The sequence below is a fragment of the Carlito syrichta genome, unplaced genomic scaffold (genome assembly GCF_000164805.1).
Source record: "Carlito syrichta isolate Samal-C Ts95f unplaced genomic scaffold, Tarsius_syrichta-2.0.1 Scaffold304637, whole genome shotgun sequence".
Lineage (NCBI taxonomy): Eukaryota > Metazoa > Chordata > Mammalia > Primates > Tarsiidae > Carlito > Carlito syrichta.
Window position 1 is genome coordinate 70,942 of NW_007248733.1, and position 18,853 is coordinate 89,794.

The 18,853-nt window shown below is 38.4% G+C and overlaps 1 protein-coding gene across 1 annotated transcript in view; it reads right to left on the reverse strand.

The window, feature by feature from the left end:
- Positions 1-18,853, reverse strand: part of LOC103262870 (ral GTPase-activating protein subunit alpha-1-like) — a gene marked incomplete at its 3' end in the record, with an annotated part of 89,297 nt that extends 70,444 nt beyond the window's left edge. Inside the window, 1 exon segment of the mRNA XM_008060512.2 lies at positions 18,506-18,853. Within this exon segment, the coding sequence (XP_008058703.1) occupies positions 18,506-18,611 (106 nt within the window).

An 18,853-nucleotide genomic window follows, 5' to 3' on the forward strand; every position in this document is an offset into this window, starting at 1 on the left:
GACTGAACCAGGACCCCTACCTATCACCATACACAAAAATTAACTCTAAATGGATCAGAGACCTAAATGCAAAACCTCAAACTATAAGAATCTTAGAAAATGCAGGAGACTCCCTTATGGAAATTGGAACTGACAACCAAATTCCTGATCAGAACCCTAGGTGCCCATACCATAAGAAGTAAGATAGACAAAGTGGGACCTCATCAAACTGACAAGCTTCTGCAAAGCAAAAGTCACCATCAAGAGAGCAAGGAGACAGATCACAGAATGGGAAAAAAATATTTGCCAACTGTATATCTGACAAAGGCCTAACATCTAGGATCTACAAGGAACTCAAATGTGTCGAAAGGAAAAAAACAAACAGTCCCATTAAAAAGTGGGCCAAAGACAAGAATAGTCACTTCTCAAAAGAAGATATATGGGCAGCCAACAGACATGTGAAAAAGTGCTCAGTCTCACTCATCATTAGAGAAATGCAAATCAAAACCACACTGAGATACCACCTAACCCCAGTAACAATGGTCATCATTAACAAAACAAACAACTGGTGCTGGCAAGGATAGGAAGAAAAAGGAACATTTTACACTGCTGGTGGAAATGCAAACTAGTGCAACTGTTTTGGAAGACAGTGTGGCGATTTCTGAAAGAACTAGAACTTGGCCTTCCATAAGATCCAGCAATCCCCCATTAGGAATATACCCAGAGGAACTCAAATCATTCTACAAAAAAGATACCTGCACATGCATGTTTGTTGGCAGCTCTATTCACAGTAGCAAAAATATGGAACCAACCATGCTGCCCATCGAAGCTGGACTGGATAAAAGAAATGTGGTATATATATACACAATGGGATATTGCACAGCTATAAAAAAGGACAAACAGCCGGGTTCAGTGGTTCAGCCTGCAATCCTGCGACTTGGGAGGCCGAGGTGAGTGAATTGCCAGAGCCTGAGGGTTCGAGACCCGCCTGGGCAACTTGGTGAGACCTCATCTCTACAATAAATCAAAAACTTAGCCGGGAAGGATCGCTGGAGCCCAGCGGTTCGAGGCTGCGGTGGCCGGGAGCGGCCACTGTACTCCAGTCTGGGTGACAGAGTGAGACTCCGACTCAAAAAAAAGGACAAACATAGAGACTCTGCAGCAACTTGGATGGATTTAGAGTTGATCATACTCAGTGACCTATCACAGAAACAAAGAACAGAGTACCATATATTCTCACTCATAAGTGGACCTTGAACAATTATCATAATACTATGAGAAAGGGATTGGCAGTAGTGGGAAACTGCCAGGAGAGGGGTGGTGGGTTTTGGCAATTGAGGAAAACTGACAGGGGAGGGAGGGGCACACCTCACCAACAAAGGTACCTGCATAATGAACATTTGTATACCTAACCCTGAATTGTATCCCGCATCTTTAAAATAAAAAAATAAAATAAAATAAAATCTGGTCAACAATCCCATAAAATATCTCTCCATAGTAATTTCAACAATACTCATTTCTTTCTACTTATCTTGCTATAAATCAAAATTTCAAAGTTGAAGCCTCATACGCTTACTTTTTTAAAAGCTTGGAGGGCCACTGCCTTCTCCTTTCCTGCATTCATGTCTGTGCTCTTCAACCAAATTGCTATTCCTTCACTTCTATTAAATTTTAATCATCTTCCAAGACACAGTTCAAATGCCCCTGCCTATGAAGCTTTCTCTTGGGAGTAGTAGCCCTGATGGATAATTACTTTTCCTGAACACATTTTACAGGAAATCGTATGTTGACATGAACTGGTTTATAGTAACAACCTTCTTGCCTCTAGAAGGGCCTAAGATCAATTGATGGAAAAGGGAAGATGACTGGGAACACTGAAGCTACCAACTACAAAGAATTCCTTCAAAGACTACAAATTTTTGGTAATCCAAACACACCTCTTACCCTAAGCAATTCTATTTGAGGTTTGGGTGGAGAAAGAAAGAATAATAGTTGCTAAGTGACTTCTTTGCATTCATTTGAAATAAAATACCAACAAGGAATTTAGTTTTCTTTAATTCAATTTTCCTTTGTTTTCTAACATGTAATTTTTAAATAATTTTCTAATTTACCCTTTTTAATAGACTAGAGACTAAGACTAAAGTACATTATCTAGATCATCAAGATCATTCAGGGATTTCTTATTTATTTTTTAAAGAATAAATTCTATCACTTGACTTTGAGTAGGTTACATCATCTCTGATTGAGTTTTATCACTGATGAGGTTCCAATTAAAGTTCAAATAGCCAGGCTCGGTGGCTCAGCCTGTAATCTCAACACTTTGGGAGGCCGAGGCAAGTGGATTGCCTGAGCCCGCGGGTTCGAGACAAGCTTGGGCAACTTGGTGAGACTTCGTCTCCAAAATAAATAAAAAACTATCTGGGTGTGGTACCATGCACCTACAGTTCTGGCCACTTGGAAGGCTGAGGTGGAAGGATTGTCGGAGCCCAGCAGGTAGACGCCAGGGTAGCCATGAGTGTGCCACTGCACTTCAGCCTGGGCAACAGAGTGAGACTTCAACTCAAAAAAAAAAAAAAAATTCAAAGAATGTTTTATATTCTTCCATAAACTCTGTGGTTTAAATTCATTTTTTCATGTACTCTTCAAACAATATTTATTTTATTTTATTTTTTGGAGTTGGAGTCTCACTCTGTCGTCCAGACTGGAGTGCAGCGGCACGCTCCCAGCCACCGCAGCTGTGACCTTCTGCCTCAGCCTTCCAAGTAGCAGGAACTACAGGCGCACGCTACCACACCCGGCTAAATTTTATTTTATTGTAGAGATGAGGTCTCACCAAGTTGCCCAGGCAGGTCTCGAATCCGCAGGCTCAGGCAATCCACTCACCTCAGTCTCCCAAAGTGCAGGATTACAGGCTGAGCCACCAAGTCCGGCTTTCAAACAATATTTAAAGTGTTATTACTTTTTTTTTTTTGAGTCGGAGTCTCACTCTGTCACCCATGCTGGAGTGAAGTGGCACACTCACGGCCAATGCAGCCTTGACCTGCTGGGATCAGGTGATTCTTCAGCCTCAGCCTTCCAAGTAGCTGGAACCATAGGCATGTGCCACTACGCCTGGCTAATTTTTTTATTTATTGTAGAGGTGAGGTCTCGCCATGCTGCTCAGGCTGGTCTCGAACCCCTGAGCTCAGGTTATCCTCTCTCCTCCATAAGGTGTTATTATCTTAATTTTATAGACAGGTAAACTTAAGACCAGAAGTGTTAAGTAAATAATATAAATGAGATCAGAACTGAGATCACCTGACTCTTTCCATGTATCCTTCTATTTCCTACTATTTAATATTCAAGTCTCCTTGAGGACTAATTACTATCTACCATATAAGGTAACGCATGTAAAAATATAAAATGCTTGGTCCAGGGCCTGCCACATATGAGTGATCAAAAATATTAACTATCATTACCAATATATACGAAGAATTTGAACTACTTAGAATTTATTCTGTTATAAAATATAAAGTAGTAATCTACATATTTTTATCAAGATGGGCACTCTTTCTTCTTGATCTGTATCTAAATAACATTTCATGTATTGGTCACATGAGCTCCTTTTGTAGCACACAGAAGGTCACCTTTTTAAAATTTAATACCATTTAGTCGAGCATGGTGGCTCACACCTGTAATCCTAGCACTTTGGGAAGCGCAAGGAATGTTTAAGTTCAGGAGTTCAGACCAGTCTGGGCAACTTGGCAAGACCTCATCTCTGCAATAAATCAAAAAATTAGCCAGGCATGGTGGCGCACATGCCTGTAGTTCCAGCTACTTGGAAGGCTGAGGTGGAAGGATCATCTAAGTCCAGCAGGCTGAGGCTGCAGTGGCTGCGAGCATACCACTGTACTCCAGCCTGGGCGACAGAGTGAGACTCCTATTCAAAATAAAATAAAATAAAATTTAATATCATTTTTTAGCATAATGGTTCTCGACTACATAAAAAAAGGTGTGCAAGACGTTTCTTAAAGAAAAATATAAAAATTTTACAAACAAACATTAAAGCCTAAATAAATAAATGAAGACTTTCTTGAAATAGGAAGACTAGATATCCCACGTCAATCTCCTCTAAATTAAATCTGTGGATTCAAAGTAATCATATTACTCATAGAATTTAACAAGCTGATGCTTAAATTCATATGGAAATGCAAAAGGCTAAAACAGCCAATAGACTTGCATTAGTTTCCTGTGGTTGCTGTCAACAAATTATAGCTACAAACTTGGTGGTTTAAAACATCAAAAACTTATTCTCTCACATATGAGAAGACCAGTCTGAAATCATTATCACTGGGCCAAAATCAAGATGTTGACAAAGCTGAAGCTCTTCTGGTATTCTCTCAAGGGGAGAATACATTCTTCCCCTCTTCCAACTTCTGGTACTGTTGGCATTACTTGTCTAGTGTCCAGAATCTTCAAATCCGTTTCAGCTCTGTCTTCATATTGCCTTCTCTCTATCTACTGATAGGTTCATTCTTTTTAATGGTGATAGGGGAGGGAAGAAAGTATACTTTAAAGCTAACATGCTGTTGGGTTCATTACAAGTTTTCAAAAACTTATGTTATATAAGGTTAATGAAAATTTCTTTCAACAACAGGGGTGTTAAGTTTAGCCTAAACCTACCTCCTAGTAAATTTCATTTAAAGGTTTTTCTGGCAAATCAATCAATCAATCAATCAATCAATGTACATTTTTCTGTACATAGTGAACTATAACTTAACTAGATAAAGAGACCATAAACTACTCTTGTAACAAGTAGCCCTAGTCTTTGCCAATCACAGAAGTCATACTTCAGACGGCCAATTTTTCAGTGTTCAAATGAGGCAAATGCCAAGCTATAACCAATCCAGCTATTTCTGTGTCTCACTTGTTTTCTTTTCTTTTTCTGTACCATAAATCCCTTTGACCACAGGGCAGTACCAGAGTCTCTTAGAACCTATCAGAATCAGGGCTGCCTGATTCGTGAATCATCCTTTGCTCAATAAAATTCTGCTAAATTTAATATGTCTAAAGTTTTTATTTTAACAGGGGAGGTTATCTGAAAATCTCTGCCATAATGCTATACACATTTTTCAATAACACAGATCTTAGTTTTTGAATGCATTTTTTGCACAAGTACTTCAAACTCAAGAAATATTAACTTTATGCTTTTCTACCATTGTCAACTGGCTGCTCACAAATTGCTCACAAAACCGCAATTTTGCTCTCCTCATACCTTGTATAGTCATTCATGAACTGAACAATACTGACGGAGCTCCTATTACTTGCCAGACCCTATGCTAAGTCTAGGAATAGAAATATCAAAAAAAAACATATCTTCCCTCAAGAATGATGTTACGATACAGGCATGCAAATAAATAATTATGTTGTAATAAAAGAACCAAATTAATAGAGGTAAATATGCACAGTGGGCAAAAAGTGCCTATACCTACCTAACAGGGAAAACTTCATCAAAGCTATCTATAGATTCTGCCCTGAGATTTGAAAGAGGAGTAGAAGGCTTTCAAGTGTGAAGGATGTGGTGGGAAGGCAGTCTGATATGTAAATATCACTAGCTAAGACACCACAACACAAAAAAGGATTTCTGGTTCAAAACTGCTGAAGTATTAAGTGTCAGAGAGGAGTAATAGGGGGCTAAAGAAGAAGACAGTGTGGTAGGAAAGATGAATTTATGTTAGGACGCTTAAGAGTTTAAGGTGTCAGAAGGACATTCAAGTTAAAATGCTGGTCTAGAGTTTAGGAGGCAGATCAGAGCTACAAATTATGGGAGGGAATTATCAGTAAACATATAAGCAGTTGAAGCCAAAGGCAGTTTACACAAGGATAATACTAGAGTTAGAAGAAAAGACAGTTTGAGGACAGAATACTAGAAAATACCAACATTAAAGGGACAGCTTTGGCAGGGTGCAGTGGCTCACACCAGTAATCCCAGTACTTCAGAAGGATAAAGCAGAAGGACTGCTTGAGCCCAGGAATTTGAGACCAGCCTAGACAACAGTGAGACCTTGTCTCTACAAAAAAAAAAAAAAAAAAATTAGCCAAGAGTGGTGGTGTGTGCCTGTAGTCCCAGCTACTAGGGAGGCTGAGGCAGGATAGCCTGAGCCCAGGAGATCTAGATTTTTGTTTATATCAATAATTTCTGCACAGAAAATCACTTCTTCATAAAAACACAAAGAAAAAATGATTCAATAAGGTCAAATTAATTTTTCAAAGCAGGAGGATTCAAATGAAAGAAGAGAGTATATGAGGTCTGACAATTAAGTTTGAGAACTCACCCTAGAAAAAGTGCCACTGGCCGGGCTCGGTGGCTCAGCCTGTAATTCCAGCACTTTGGGAGGCGAGGTGAGTGGACTGCCTGAGCCCGTGGGTTCGAGACCCGCCTGGGCAACTTGGCAAGACCTCGTGCCTACAATAATTCAAAAATCAGCCGGGCGTGGTAGCGCATGCCTGTAGTTCCAGCTACTCGGAAGGCTGAGGCGGAAGGATCGCCGGAGCTCAGCAGGTCAAGGCTGCAGTGGCTGGCAGTGGCCACTGCACTCCAGTCTGGGCGACAGAGTGAGACTCCAACTCAAAAAAAAAATAAAAAATAAGAAAAAGTGCCACATACCTAAATGCTGAATATCACTACGGTCACCTTTGAAGTACTACCCTTGGGAGGCTACGCGTTGAAATCAGCACCTAGTACACCCATCAAAGCGATTTTGGAACTCTTTCTGGAATGGCCATCAGAGTTGTCATCGCATTACCCTTGATGTACTGAATGTCATCAAAATGTCTTCCTTTCAATACTTCCTTTGTCTTCATGTACAGAAAAAAGTTATTGGGGGCCACATCAGGTGAGTACATTTATTTTTTTACTGGCTAAAAACCTCCTCCCACACAGTGCTGTGTGAGCTGGTGCACTGTCATGATGCAAGAGCTCCTTTGGGACCATTTTTGTACAGACCTTTCTCATGTCAAGATTTTCAATTAAGATTTTTCTAACTGTTCTTCTATCAGTGTTTATTCGGTCTGCTATGCTTCTCACAGTCAGCTGACAATTTTGATGCTTAATTTGAACTTCTGCAATGTTTTAGTCATTTCTGTTCATGACTGCCCATCCTGACCTCTCTTCATCAGTGATGCTTTATATCCCCTCAGAAAAATATTTAATCCATTTGTACACTGTCATTTTCTTCATGGCATTATCCTCATAAACTTGGACTAACACGTCCTTGATTTCACTTCCACATTTGCCAAACTTAACAAGAAATATAATGTTTGTTTGCTGCTCTTATTCAAACTTCAACACCTCTGATAGTCATTCCAGAACTGCTTTGACAAGTGGACTAGGCGCTGGTGTGGTGCATAGCTTCCCAAGGGGAGTACTTTGAAGGTGATCATACTGATAGTCAGCAATAAGGTATGTAGTACGTTTTCTAGAATGAGTTCACATACTTAATAGTCAGAATAATAACAATAAATGTCACGTATGCAGGATTACTTAACATTGCATATCAAACATATCAAATTGGCTTTTTTTTATAGGCAGGTTACAGTTCACACATTCCCAGATCTTTCAGTCAAATCAATTCCAAGTTAGTCTGTAGTATTTTTAAATTATTGACTTAATAAACACATAGTATTACTATTATACCCACTGAACACTAGTTTTTTCTTATTTTTCTGACTAAAGATATTCTAAATGTAATTTCTTTGTAAACACATGGTTGAGGACAATTAGATATTTAGATCAATTTATGACAACAAACTCCTTCTCTAAATATAAAACAGTGAAAAACAAGGACCAAGTTGCCAATTTTGCCTCATTTAACAGAACTTCTTACTATCAACACCTGATGTTCAGTGTCTAAGTGATGTTTCTTTATGTATTTATTTATTTTCAGTGGAGATAGGGTCTCACTCTGTTGCCTAGGCTGGGGTACAGTGGCAAGATCACAGCCCACTGTAACCTTGAACTCCTGGGCTCAAGCAATCCTCCCACTTCAGCCTCCCAAAGAGCTAGGATCACAGGCATGAGCTACCGAGCCCTGCCAACTTATGTTTCTTGTTTTCCAATTGTTTCTAACAGGTATGTATATTAGGTGAGGAGAGTGATCACTATGACTGCACCAGCTTACTGCCTTAAGAGAGCTCCAAGTTCTGGTAGAGGAAAGGAAATCCAGGTGGAGCCAGTCAACTCCATGAATTGAGAAAATGAAGCTGGGCATCCAAGGAGACCAAGGCAACTAAAGATCACAGAACAGAGCACCAAACAGAAGAGAGCTGCACGCAGTGAGAACCCAAGAGACTGGAGAGGGTTCCCTTCAAGTATGATCATAGTATACTTATAGGGAAACTACCCCAGACACAAGAAAGAACCATGCTAAAGAATTAGAGGGAACAGTACCTTCAAGGGCTCACACAGGGTCAGAAACAGTGCTCGTTCCCAAGAGTTGAATTACAAAAAAACCTCATAATTTGTGGGGCACTGAGTAGAATATTCAGGAAGGTATTGCCTCATAGTAGACAATAATTAACTCCAAATGGACTGGTCCAACAAATCATAAAAGCGAGACCCAAAATAATCAAGCTATTTTCAAGTAATTTAACTGTATCCTGGAAAAAAAGCTCAAGAATTTACAGGAATACAAAAATACTCACAACATAAAGTAAAATTCAGAATAACAGATATTCAAAGATTATCAGACACACAAAGAAGCAGGAAAACAACCCACAATGCAAAAAATAATAAATGGAAACTAACCAAGGAGTGAAAGAGACATCAGAATTAACAAAGAAGTGTATTATTTTAACTATAAGTCATATGTTCAAAAGTTAAGAAAACATATAATGTAAAAAAAAGGAACAAAAATGAACTACATAAAAACTGTAATTTCTCAAGATGAAAAATAAACTAGTGGGATTAATGGCAGATTACATGTTACAGAAGACTAGTGAACTTAAAGACATAGTAATAGAAACAATCCAAAGTAAAACAGAGAAAAAAATCCAAGAAGTGAGGGAAAAAAAGAAAACAAATCAGTGAGCGATGATACTTTCCAGTATATTACTACTACTTCTTAGTACACTAACCTAATATTAATATGCTCTAATATGCTAATACATGAAGTTTCAAAAGAAAAGGGGGGGAAAGAACAAAATCATGAATTTTGCAGTAACCTGGATGGAACTAGAGTCTATAATACTGAGTGACCTCTCACAGAAACAACGATCCGAGTATCACATGTTCTCACTCATATAATGGACCTTGAACATCCAATGTAATACTGTAAGAAAATGACTGATGGTACTGGGAAACTATGAGGGGGTGGGATTAACAGTAGCAAATATCTGTCTGGGGATGGGGAAACACCTCTTATCAACAGGGTGCCTGAATGAAACGTAATTGTACACCTAACCCTTAACTGTACCCCACAAAACCATAATAAAAAATATTGATTTAAAAAAAAAAAAAAGGAGGGGAAAATAAGTTTTTAAAAAATGGCCAAAATGTTTCCAAACTTGATGAAAGCTTTATACACCTACAAATCCAAGAAGCTCAATGAACCTCTAATCAATGCATATCATGATCAAATTGTTCAAAACCAACAATAAAAATAAAATCTTAAAAGAAGTTAGAGGAAAAAATTACATGTTACATAGAGTAAGATACAGATAATAGCAGACTTCTTATTAGAAAAAAGACAAGTATGAAGACAGTGAAGTAAAATGTTTAAAGAACAAAGAAAAAAAGTTATCAACATGAATAGAACAAAAATATCTTTCAAAAAATAAGGCAAAGTAAAGACATCTTCAGACAAACAAAAACATGAGGAATCCATCACATGGAGAGAAGGAAGAGAGGTTGGTTAATGAGTGCAAACATACACTTAGATAAAAGGAAAAGTTCTAAGCCAGGCTCGGTGGCTCAGCCTGTAATTCCACAGTTTGGGAGGCTGAGGTGAGTGGATTGCCTGAGCCCGTGGGTTCGAGACCTGCCTGGGCAACTTGGCAAGACCTCATCTCTACAATAAATAAATAAAAAAATTAGCCGGGCATGGTAGCGCAAGCCTGTAGTACCGGCTACTTGAAAAGCTGAGGCAGAAGAATCGCCGGAGCCCAGCAGGTCGAGGCTGCGGTGGCCGGGAGCGTGCCACTGCACTCCAGTAGGGTGACTGTAGTTAACAATACTTTATTTCAAAACAGTTAGAAGATCTGAAATATTCCCAGCACACAGAAGTGCTCAAGGTGATGGATATCCTCAATAACCTAATTTGATCATTATATATTGCGTGCATATGCAAAATATCACATGTACCCCCAAAATATGTATAATTACTATGCATCCCCCCAAAAATTTCTCTAAGAATCTATCACCAGCCAACCATTATTAAACAAAAAAAGTAAACACAGTCCTTCAGGCAGAAACAAAACTGTACTGAACAGAGAAATAGGTATCTACACAAAAAAATGAGCACTGGAAAAGGTACTGCATGGGTAAATATGTAAGACTTTATTATTTAAAAATATTTTTTAAATCACTGCTGTTTAAACAAAATAATATACTGTAGGGTTAATAAAACGATAAGTAGAATGTATGACAACATAAGCATAAAGGCTAGGGAGAGAAATAGAAGTAAACTCCTGTAAGGTTCTCTTACATTACATGAGAAGTGACATAATATCACTTAAAGGTAAATCATAAAGTAATCACCAAAACAATAAATCAAAAGATTAGCGCTAATAAGCCAATAAAGGAGATAAAAGAATCATAAAATTTATTCAATTAATCCAAAAGGAGGAGCCAGGAGCAGTGGCTCATGCCCGTAATCCCAGCACTTTGGGAGGCCAGGGTGTGAAGACTGCTTGAGCCCAAGAGTTCAAGATCAGCCTGGGCCATATAGTGAGACCTCTTCTGTACAATTTAAAAATTAGCCAGGTGTAGTGGCACACTCCTGTAGTTCCAGCTACTCAGGAGGCTGAGGCAGAAGGATCATCTGAGCCCAGGAGGTCAAGTCTGTGGTGAGCCAATATCATGCTACTGCACTCCAACCTGGGCAACAAAGTGAGACCCTGACTCCAAAAAAAAAAAAAAAAAAAGGAATTAAGAACAGATAGGCCACAAACAAAATAGCAAGATGACAAACTCAAGCCTAACCATAGAAATAATCATGTTAAATGTAGTCATTCAAACATCTCAATTAAAAGGCATAGACTATCATGCTGGGTGTGGTGGCTCACGCCTGTAATCACAGCACTTTGGGAGACCAAGGCAGGTAGACTGCTTGGGCCCAGGAGTTTGAGACCAGTCTTGACACCACAGCAAAACCATGTCTCTACAAAAAATCCAAAAATCAGCCAGGTGTGGTGGTACATGCCTACAGTCTTAGCTACTCAGGATGCTGAGGATCACCTAAGCCCAGGAGGTCGAGGCTACTGTAAGCCATGATTGTCATGATCATGTCACTTGCACTCCAGTCTGGGTGAGCAGAAAGAGAACCCAACTCAAAAAAAAAAAAGGTATAAATTATTAGATTCGATTTAAACTGTCAACAATTAACATACTCTAAATATAAAGATACAAATAGATTTAAAAGAGGTGAAAATATATATTCTGCTAACACTAATCAAATCAAAACAGACATGACTATATTATTAACATCAAAGTAGAATCCAAAGCAAAAACTACTATCAGAAATAAAGATCACTTGATAATGATAAAGGAGTCCATCTATCAAAAAGAAATAATCTTAATGTTTAGTTATCTAATGACAAAGCTTCAAAATATATAAAACAAATACTAATAGAACTGTAAAAGAAAACAGACAAACCTCTTCTCTGAATAATTAATGAAACAAGTAGACAGAAATTCAGTAAGGTTATACAAGTCTTGAACATCACTATCAATCTGTCCTGACATTTTTAGAATACTTAACCTACCAACAGCAGTATATTCCTTTCAAATACATATAGAAAATGTATCAAGTTAAAACACACTCTGAGCCAAACAAATTTCAATAACTTTTTAAAAAACTAACATCATAAAAAGTATGTTTGTACACTACAATGGAATTACAGTAGAAATCAATAATAGAAAGATATGTGGATAATCCACAAATATTTGAAGCTAAAGAATATGCTTGTAAGTAACCCATGAATCAAAGAAATGATGAAAAGGAAAGTTAGAAAGTATTTTGGAACTGAAAATTGGAAATAAAAATACAGAATATCATAATTCATGGGATGCTACTTAGAGGAAAATTTGTATCACCTACAATGCCTACATTAGAAAAAACAAAGGTTTCAAATCAGTAACCTCAGTTTATACTTTAAGAAGCTACAAAAAAGAAGAACAAATTAAACTAAGCAGAAGAAAGCAATAAAGGCCAAAGCGGAAAACAATTAAAAAGCAAAAAGAGAGAAAAATCAATAAAACAAAAAGATGGTCCTTACAGAATATCAATAAAAGTGATAAGCTTCAAGTCAGACTGATCAGAAAGACAAATTAGCATATCAGGAAGGAGAGGGATAACATTACCATGGATTCCATAGATACTAAGAGGATAATAAGAAGCTGAACTCGGTGGCTCACATCTGTAATTTCAACACTGGGAGACCAAGAGAAGAGGGTCACTTGAGGCCAGGAGTTTAAAACCTGTCTCGGCAACAAAGTGAGACTCTGTCACTACAAAAAAATTTCAAAAATTACCTAGGCATGCTAGTGCATGCCTGTAGTCCCAGCTACTTGGAAGGTTGAGGTGGGAGGATCACCTGAGTCCAAGAGTTCCAAGTTGCAGTGAGCAATGACTCTGTCACTGCACTCTCTCTTGGGTGACACAGTAAGATCCTGACTCAAAAAAAAAAGGATTGTAAAGGAGTATAATGAACACCTATAAATTTGACAATTTAGATAAAATGGGAAAAGTTCTTGAAAGAAATAAACTACGAATGTTCACTAGAAGAAGAAATAAATAACTTGAATAGGCCTCTATTAAACGGAAACTGTAGTTTAAAACCTTCTTTCAATGAAAATTCCTGGTACAGATGGCTTCATTGGTGAAATTATAACAAATATTTAAGGAAAAACCAGTAACGATTCTACACGAACACATCCAGAAAACTGAAACAGTCTGGAATGCTTCTCAATTAATATTATGAGGCCAATATTACCTGGTATGAAAATCAAAAACATTACAAGAAAAGAAAACTACGTAACAATAACCATCATGAACATAAAGTGTAAACAAAATTTTAGCAATTCAAATCCAGCAAGATATAAAAAGAACATGACAATGCAACATGACCAACTTTGGCTTAATCCCAAGAATGCAGAGTTGTTTTAACATCTGAAAATTAATGAACATAATTTATCACATGAATAAATAAGAGAAAAACCATCTGTTCATCTCAAAAGCAGCAGAAAGTACATTTGACAAATCCAATATCCATTCCTGATGAAAACTCTTAGTAACTAGGAATAGAATGAAACTTCTCAACCTGAAAAAGAGTGTCCATGAAAAAACTACAGTTAACATCATACTATATGGCGATTCCTTTACCCTTAAAATCAAGCACAAGACAAGGATGTCCACTCTTACTACTACTATGCTATTTTAGAGGTTCTAGTCAGTTCAATAAGGCAAGAAAAGGTAATAAAAGGCATCTATTTTGGGAAGAAACAAAATTGTCTTTCTTTGCAGACATGATTCTCTAAGGAAAAAAAATTCAAAAGAATCTTCAAAAAACTACCAGAACTAATGAGTTTAGCAAGTTGGAAAGACATAACTTCAATATGCAAAAACCTATACTAGTTACAATCAAAAACAGATACAAAGATACTATTTACAAAGCAAAGTAGAAAATATTTAGGGATAAATCTGACAAAAGATGTGTAAGACCCACATATTGAAACTACAAAACACTGCTGAGAGAAATTTTAAAAGTCCTAAATAAGGAGAAACATATATTGTCCATGAGTCAGAGTATTCACTACTGTTAGTTTTTCCCAAGTTGATCTCTATATAGACTCAACACAACTCCAATCAAACTCCCAAAAGGTTTTGTTTTTTAGTTTGTTTTTGTGTTTGTTTTGAGTTGGAGTCTCATTCTGTAGCCTAGACTGGAGTGCAGTGGCACGCTCATGGCCACCCCAGCAACGACCTGTTGGGCTCTGGCGATTCTTCCACCTCAGCCTTCCAAGTAGCCACAGCTAATTTTTTTTAAATTTTATTGTAGAGATAAGGTCTCACCATGTTGCCCAGGCTGGTCTGGCTTGAGCCACCACACCCAGCCTGTTGTTTGTTTTTTTAAGAAACTGACCAACTTACATAGATATGTAAAGAAGCTAGCATGGGGTGGGAGGACTTTCAAAAGGAAGAATAAAGTTGGAGGGAATAACACTACTTGATGTCAAGATTTATTATAAAGTTACAGTAATCAAAACTTTGTGGTATTGGCACCAACACAGATAGATCGTTAAAACAAAATAGAGAGGCCAAAAACAGGCCCACACATATTTGGACAACTAAGTTTTGGCAAAAGTACAAAGGCAATTCTGTAAAGAAAGCAGTCTTTTTCAATAAATGGTGCTGGAACAACTGGACATCTATATTCAAAAACATAAACTTGAACCCACCTAATACCACATTTACAACTCAAGACAGATCACAGACCAAAATAGATCTTAAAACTATAAAACTTCTAGAAGAAAGCACTTTGTGTTAGGCAAAGATTTTAGATACAATGCCAAAACACACAAACCATAAAAGAAAAAGCTGATACACAGACTTAATCAAAATTAAGCATTTCTACTCCTTCAAAGAAAAAAAAATTTTTTTTTTGAGTTGGATGGAGTCTAACTCTGTTGTCCAGGTTGGAGTGCAGTTACACGCTCATGGCCACTGCAGCCTCAAATTGCTGGGCTCAGGAGATCCTTATGCCTCAGCCTTCCAAGTAGCTGGAACTACGGGCGTGCACTACCACACTCGGCTTATTTTTTTGATTGACTGTAGAGATGAGGTCTCACCAAGTTGCCTAGGCTGGTCTCAAACCCATAATTTCAGGCAATCCCCTCATCTCGGCCTCCCAAAGTGCTGGGATTACAGGCTTGAACCACCACGCCCAGCCTCAAAAAAGATGTCAAGAGAATGAAAAGATGACCCAAAGACTATGAGAAAAAGAAAATCTTTGCAAATCATGTATCTGATAAAGGATTTGTGTCCAGAATATATAAAGAACTCTCAAAACTTAGTAAGAGAGCAAAAAACTCAAAAAATAGGTAAAAGTTCTGAATTTCATCAAAAATGTTACATAATGGCAACCAAGCACAATGAAAAAGATAAAAGATATTCAATGTTATTAGATATCAGGGAAATACTAATTATAACCAATACACACCTACTATCGTGGCTAATATTAAGAGGACTGACCATACCAAGCAGTATTGTTGCATACGTGAAGAAACTGGAACTCTCATAACTGCTGGTGAGAAAGTAAAATAGTGAAAAATAATTTGGCAGTTTCTTAAGAAGTTGAACATACAAGTGCCATATGATCCAGTCATTCCACTCCTAGTATTTATTCAAGAGAAAAGAAAGCATAGGTCTTTTACGTAGGTCTTTATAAAAGTCCAAAACAACCCACACATCCATCAACAGGTGAATGGGATAAACAATTTGTGGTATAGCCATAAAATGGAATACTACTTGGCAATAAAAAGTAATGAATTATTGACAATACAGATTAATATAGATTAATTTCAAAATAACGATCCTGAGTAAAAGAAAGCAAACATAAAAAGACAGTACTGGATAACTCCATTTATACACTGTATAATTACATTTACATAAAACTCTAGATAATACAAACTAATCTAGAATGACAGCGGATCAGTGGTTGCTCAGGGAAGGGCAAGAAGGTGCAAGCAGGAGTAGGAGGAAGGGATTACAAAGAGGTATGGGAAAACTTCGGGAGGTTATAGGTATCACTATGTTTGTTATCTCGGTTGGATATTTTAATCTTGATTGTTATGATGGTTTCACAAGATATACATATGTCACAATTATTGTTATATATATTATGGACTTGGAAAAAAATGCCACTACTGGGATATGTGTGCATAAACATTTAAAACAGCCTGAAGAACCTGCAAATGGTGAACATTCTACTTTCAGACACCCAGTCCTGTGAGTGGAGGAGGTCCAAACAAAAAGACTACACTTTCATAGCTGTAAAACAGTATTTCTTAACCAGGGACATATTTTGCCCCATAGGAGAAAATTGGCAATGTCTTGAAACTCTTTCACAAATTGCACATATTTGAAGTATATAATTGGGAAGGGCACGGTGACTCACTATAACCCAGCACTATGAGAGGAGGAGGCAGAAGGATCCCTTGAGGCAAGGAGTTCAAGACCAGCCTGGGCAATAGCGCGAGACCTCATCTCTACCAATAAAAAAAAACTGTTTTATATTAGCCAGGCATGGCAGCACATGCCTGCAGTCCCAGCTATTTGGGAGGCTGAGGCGGAAGGATTGCCTGAGCCCAGGAGGTCGAGGCTATGGTGAACCATGATCATGCCACTACATTCCAGCCTGGGCAACAAAGTGAGACTCCAACTCAAATAAATAAAAATAAATAAATAATAAAAACCCATAAATTACTAAAAAACAAAAGGTTTTTTTTTAAAATTGTGTTTTCAAACTGAGGAAGCTGAGTCCTAATGACTTACATGTGTGATCTCTTAATTTACGTTTTAAATTTCCATGACCCCCATATGGAAAAAAAATTTTCTATGCCAAAGAAGTATATATAAATCATTCCTTAGCCATTCTATAACTAAAGAACCATGGTAGTTAATTTAGGAAAGTTCAATACTCTACTGGAACTCAACTTTATAGCTCTGCCAGTACCCAGCCTACAGCTTGTCCCAAGTAGGTGTCAAGTTCCATGAAGTGTTCAATTTCAAACTGCCATGATCTGTGATACAATTCCTACATTCACACACTTTCCATGTCCCAATCTCTCAGTCAAATCTTGTCTTCAATGACAAGTCGCAAGAAGCATGAAAATAAAAAGATGAAAATCTCTACAATAGATTTATATTTTCTTAAAAACAGCTTTTTATATTGCTAAGCTGGATTAATTACTCTTACTTTTCTACTACTCTTTATTTGTAATAAAGATTAGCTGTCATAAATGAAGAGGAATAAAAAACAACTGCAGACATGAAATCTGGGCTCCAGTTCTGACTCAGCCTCCCAATAGCTGGCTGACTACTTTATGTTCCCAAATTTCAGCTTTCTTACTTGTGAAAAATAGAAGATAACAATATTTATCTCTAGGGTTATTATCAAGGATTAATTCTGATACTTTAAGTAAATCACTTTGTAAACAGTAAAGCACAACATAACTGTGGGCATTACTGGTGGCATCCTTGTGGTATAAGTGAACAATATAGTAGAAAAACATGCACCTTAAATAAGAGTTTAGTTTTATTACTAAATAAACATCACTTTTCAAAACAAATACTCATTAGGAAGACAGCTTAAGATAACAAACTGAACTAGAATTCAGGTATCTGGGTTTTAACCCCAGTTCTGCCATTAACTTTATGTATCAACACAGGCAAACTTTCCTTTTAATCACAAATTTCTTCGACTTAAAAATCCAAATACTAGACGAGACGTTCCATAAGTATTATCACAGCCCTTATCAACCTACTAAATGACCAAGTATCCAGAAGATTCATTTAGTATTATATTCAAAACTCAAGCACTGTTTGGTCTGCCAGCAGAACAGAACTTGAGGACAGCAGGTGGCTAAAAATAATTAAACAAATAATTATTTTTAAAATTAAAAAAATAATTAAGGAAAAATGAATTCTGTACAATTACTGAGAAGCAAAGGATGCGATAAACTACCTTCTTTTCTATAATTAATAGTCCTTCCTCTAAATGACAGTAATGATGAACAAGGTGCATTAGCAAAAGGGCGAGGCTCTTCCCCACAAGCATTTTGGGAACCACCCACTTCCCAAAGAGGTGTAACTGCTTCCTTCTTGCCCTCATCTGCCAAGAAACTTGAAAGATAAAGGTTTATATTGTCTGAGAGAGGATCCTGCTTTTTTTCCCACTTGGGTGGGGATGGCAGTAGTCATCTGGCAAACATATTCTGGAAACACCATTACCCACAACACCAGGTCTCCCCAAACTCTTAAAGAGCTAAGTTTCTAGAGAAATACTATTTTTCAAAAATACTGTTTTTTTAGGACTATCCACCCCAAATCAGACAACCCTGGGTGACGATAATCAGTGTTTGCCAACTGCCAAGTTTTTCCTTCCCCAGATTGTCCGCCCTCCCGCGTCTCCGCACAGGCAACCCTCTGCGCTCTACTCCTGCACCGCGCCAGGTCCCGAGGGAGAGTCCCCAGGGACTCCCGGGGCGGGGGCGGTCCGGGAAGGCCGGGCAACCCAGGCCTCGAAGCCGCCACCCCTCGCCGCTCACCGATGACGATGCGCAGGTGCTTGAGGCGGGTCAGGGCGTCCTTCTTGGTGTCCAGCACCTTCTGGGTGGACTTCTTCACGTCCCCGTGCGGCTTCTTGGAGAACATTCTGCCGCCGCCGCGGCCGGCTGCCGGCCGAGTCCCGGCAGCAGAAAGTGGAGGGAGTGTGCGGGGAGGAGACTAGTCCGAGCAGCTCATTCGCCGCCCAGGCTCGCGGGCCCCGGCCGAGCCGGCTGCTCTCCGACCCAGGCCACGGCCGTCCCCTCCCCCAGCCTCGCGCCGCGGCTCCAAGGCACCTTCGGCTCCGGCTCCAATATGGCGGATCCGCTCCCCGGGCCCTGCACCCAGCG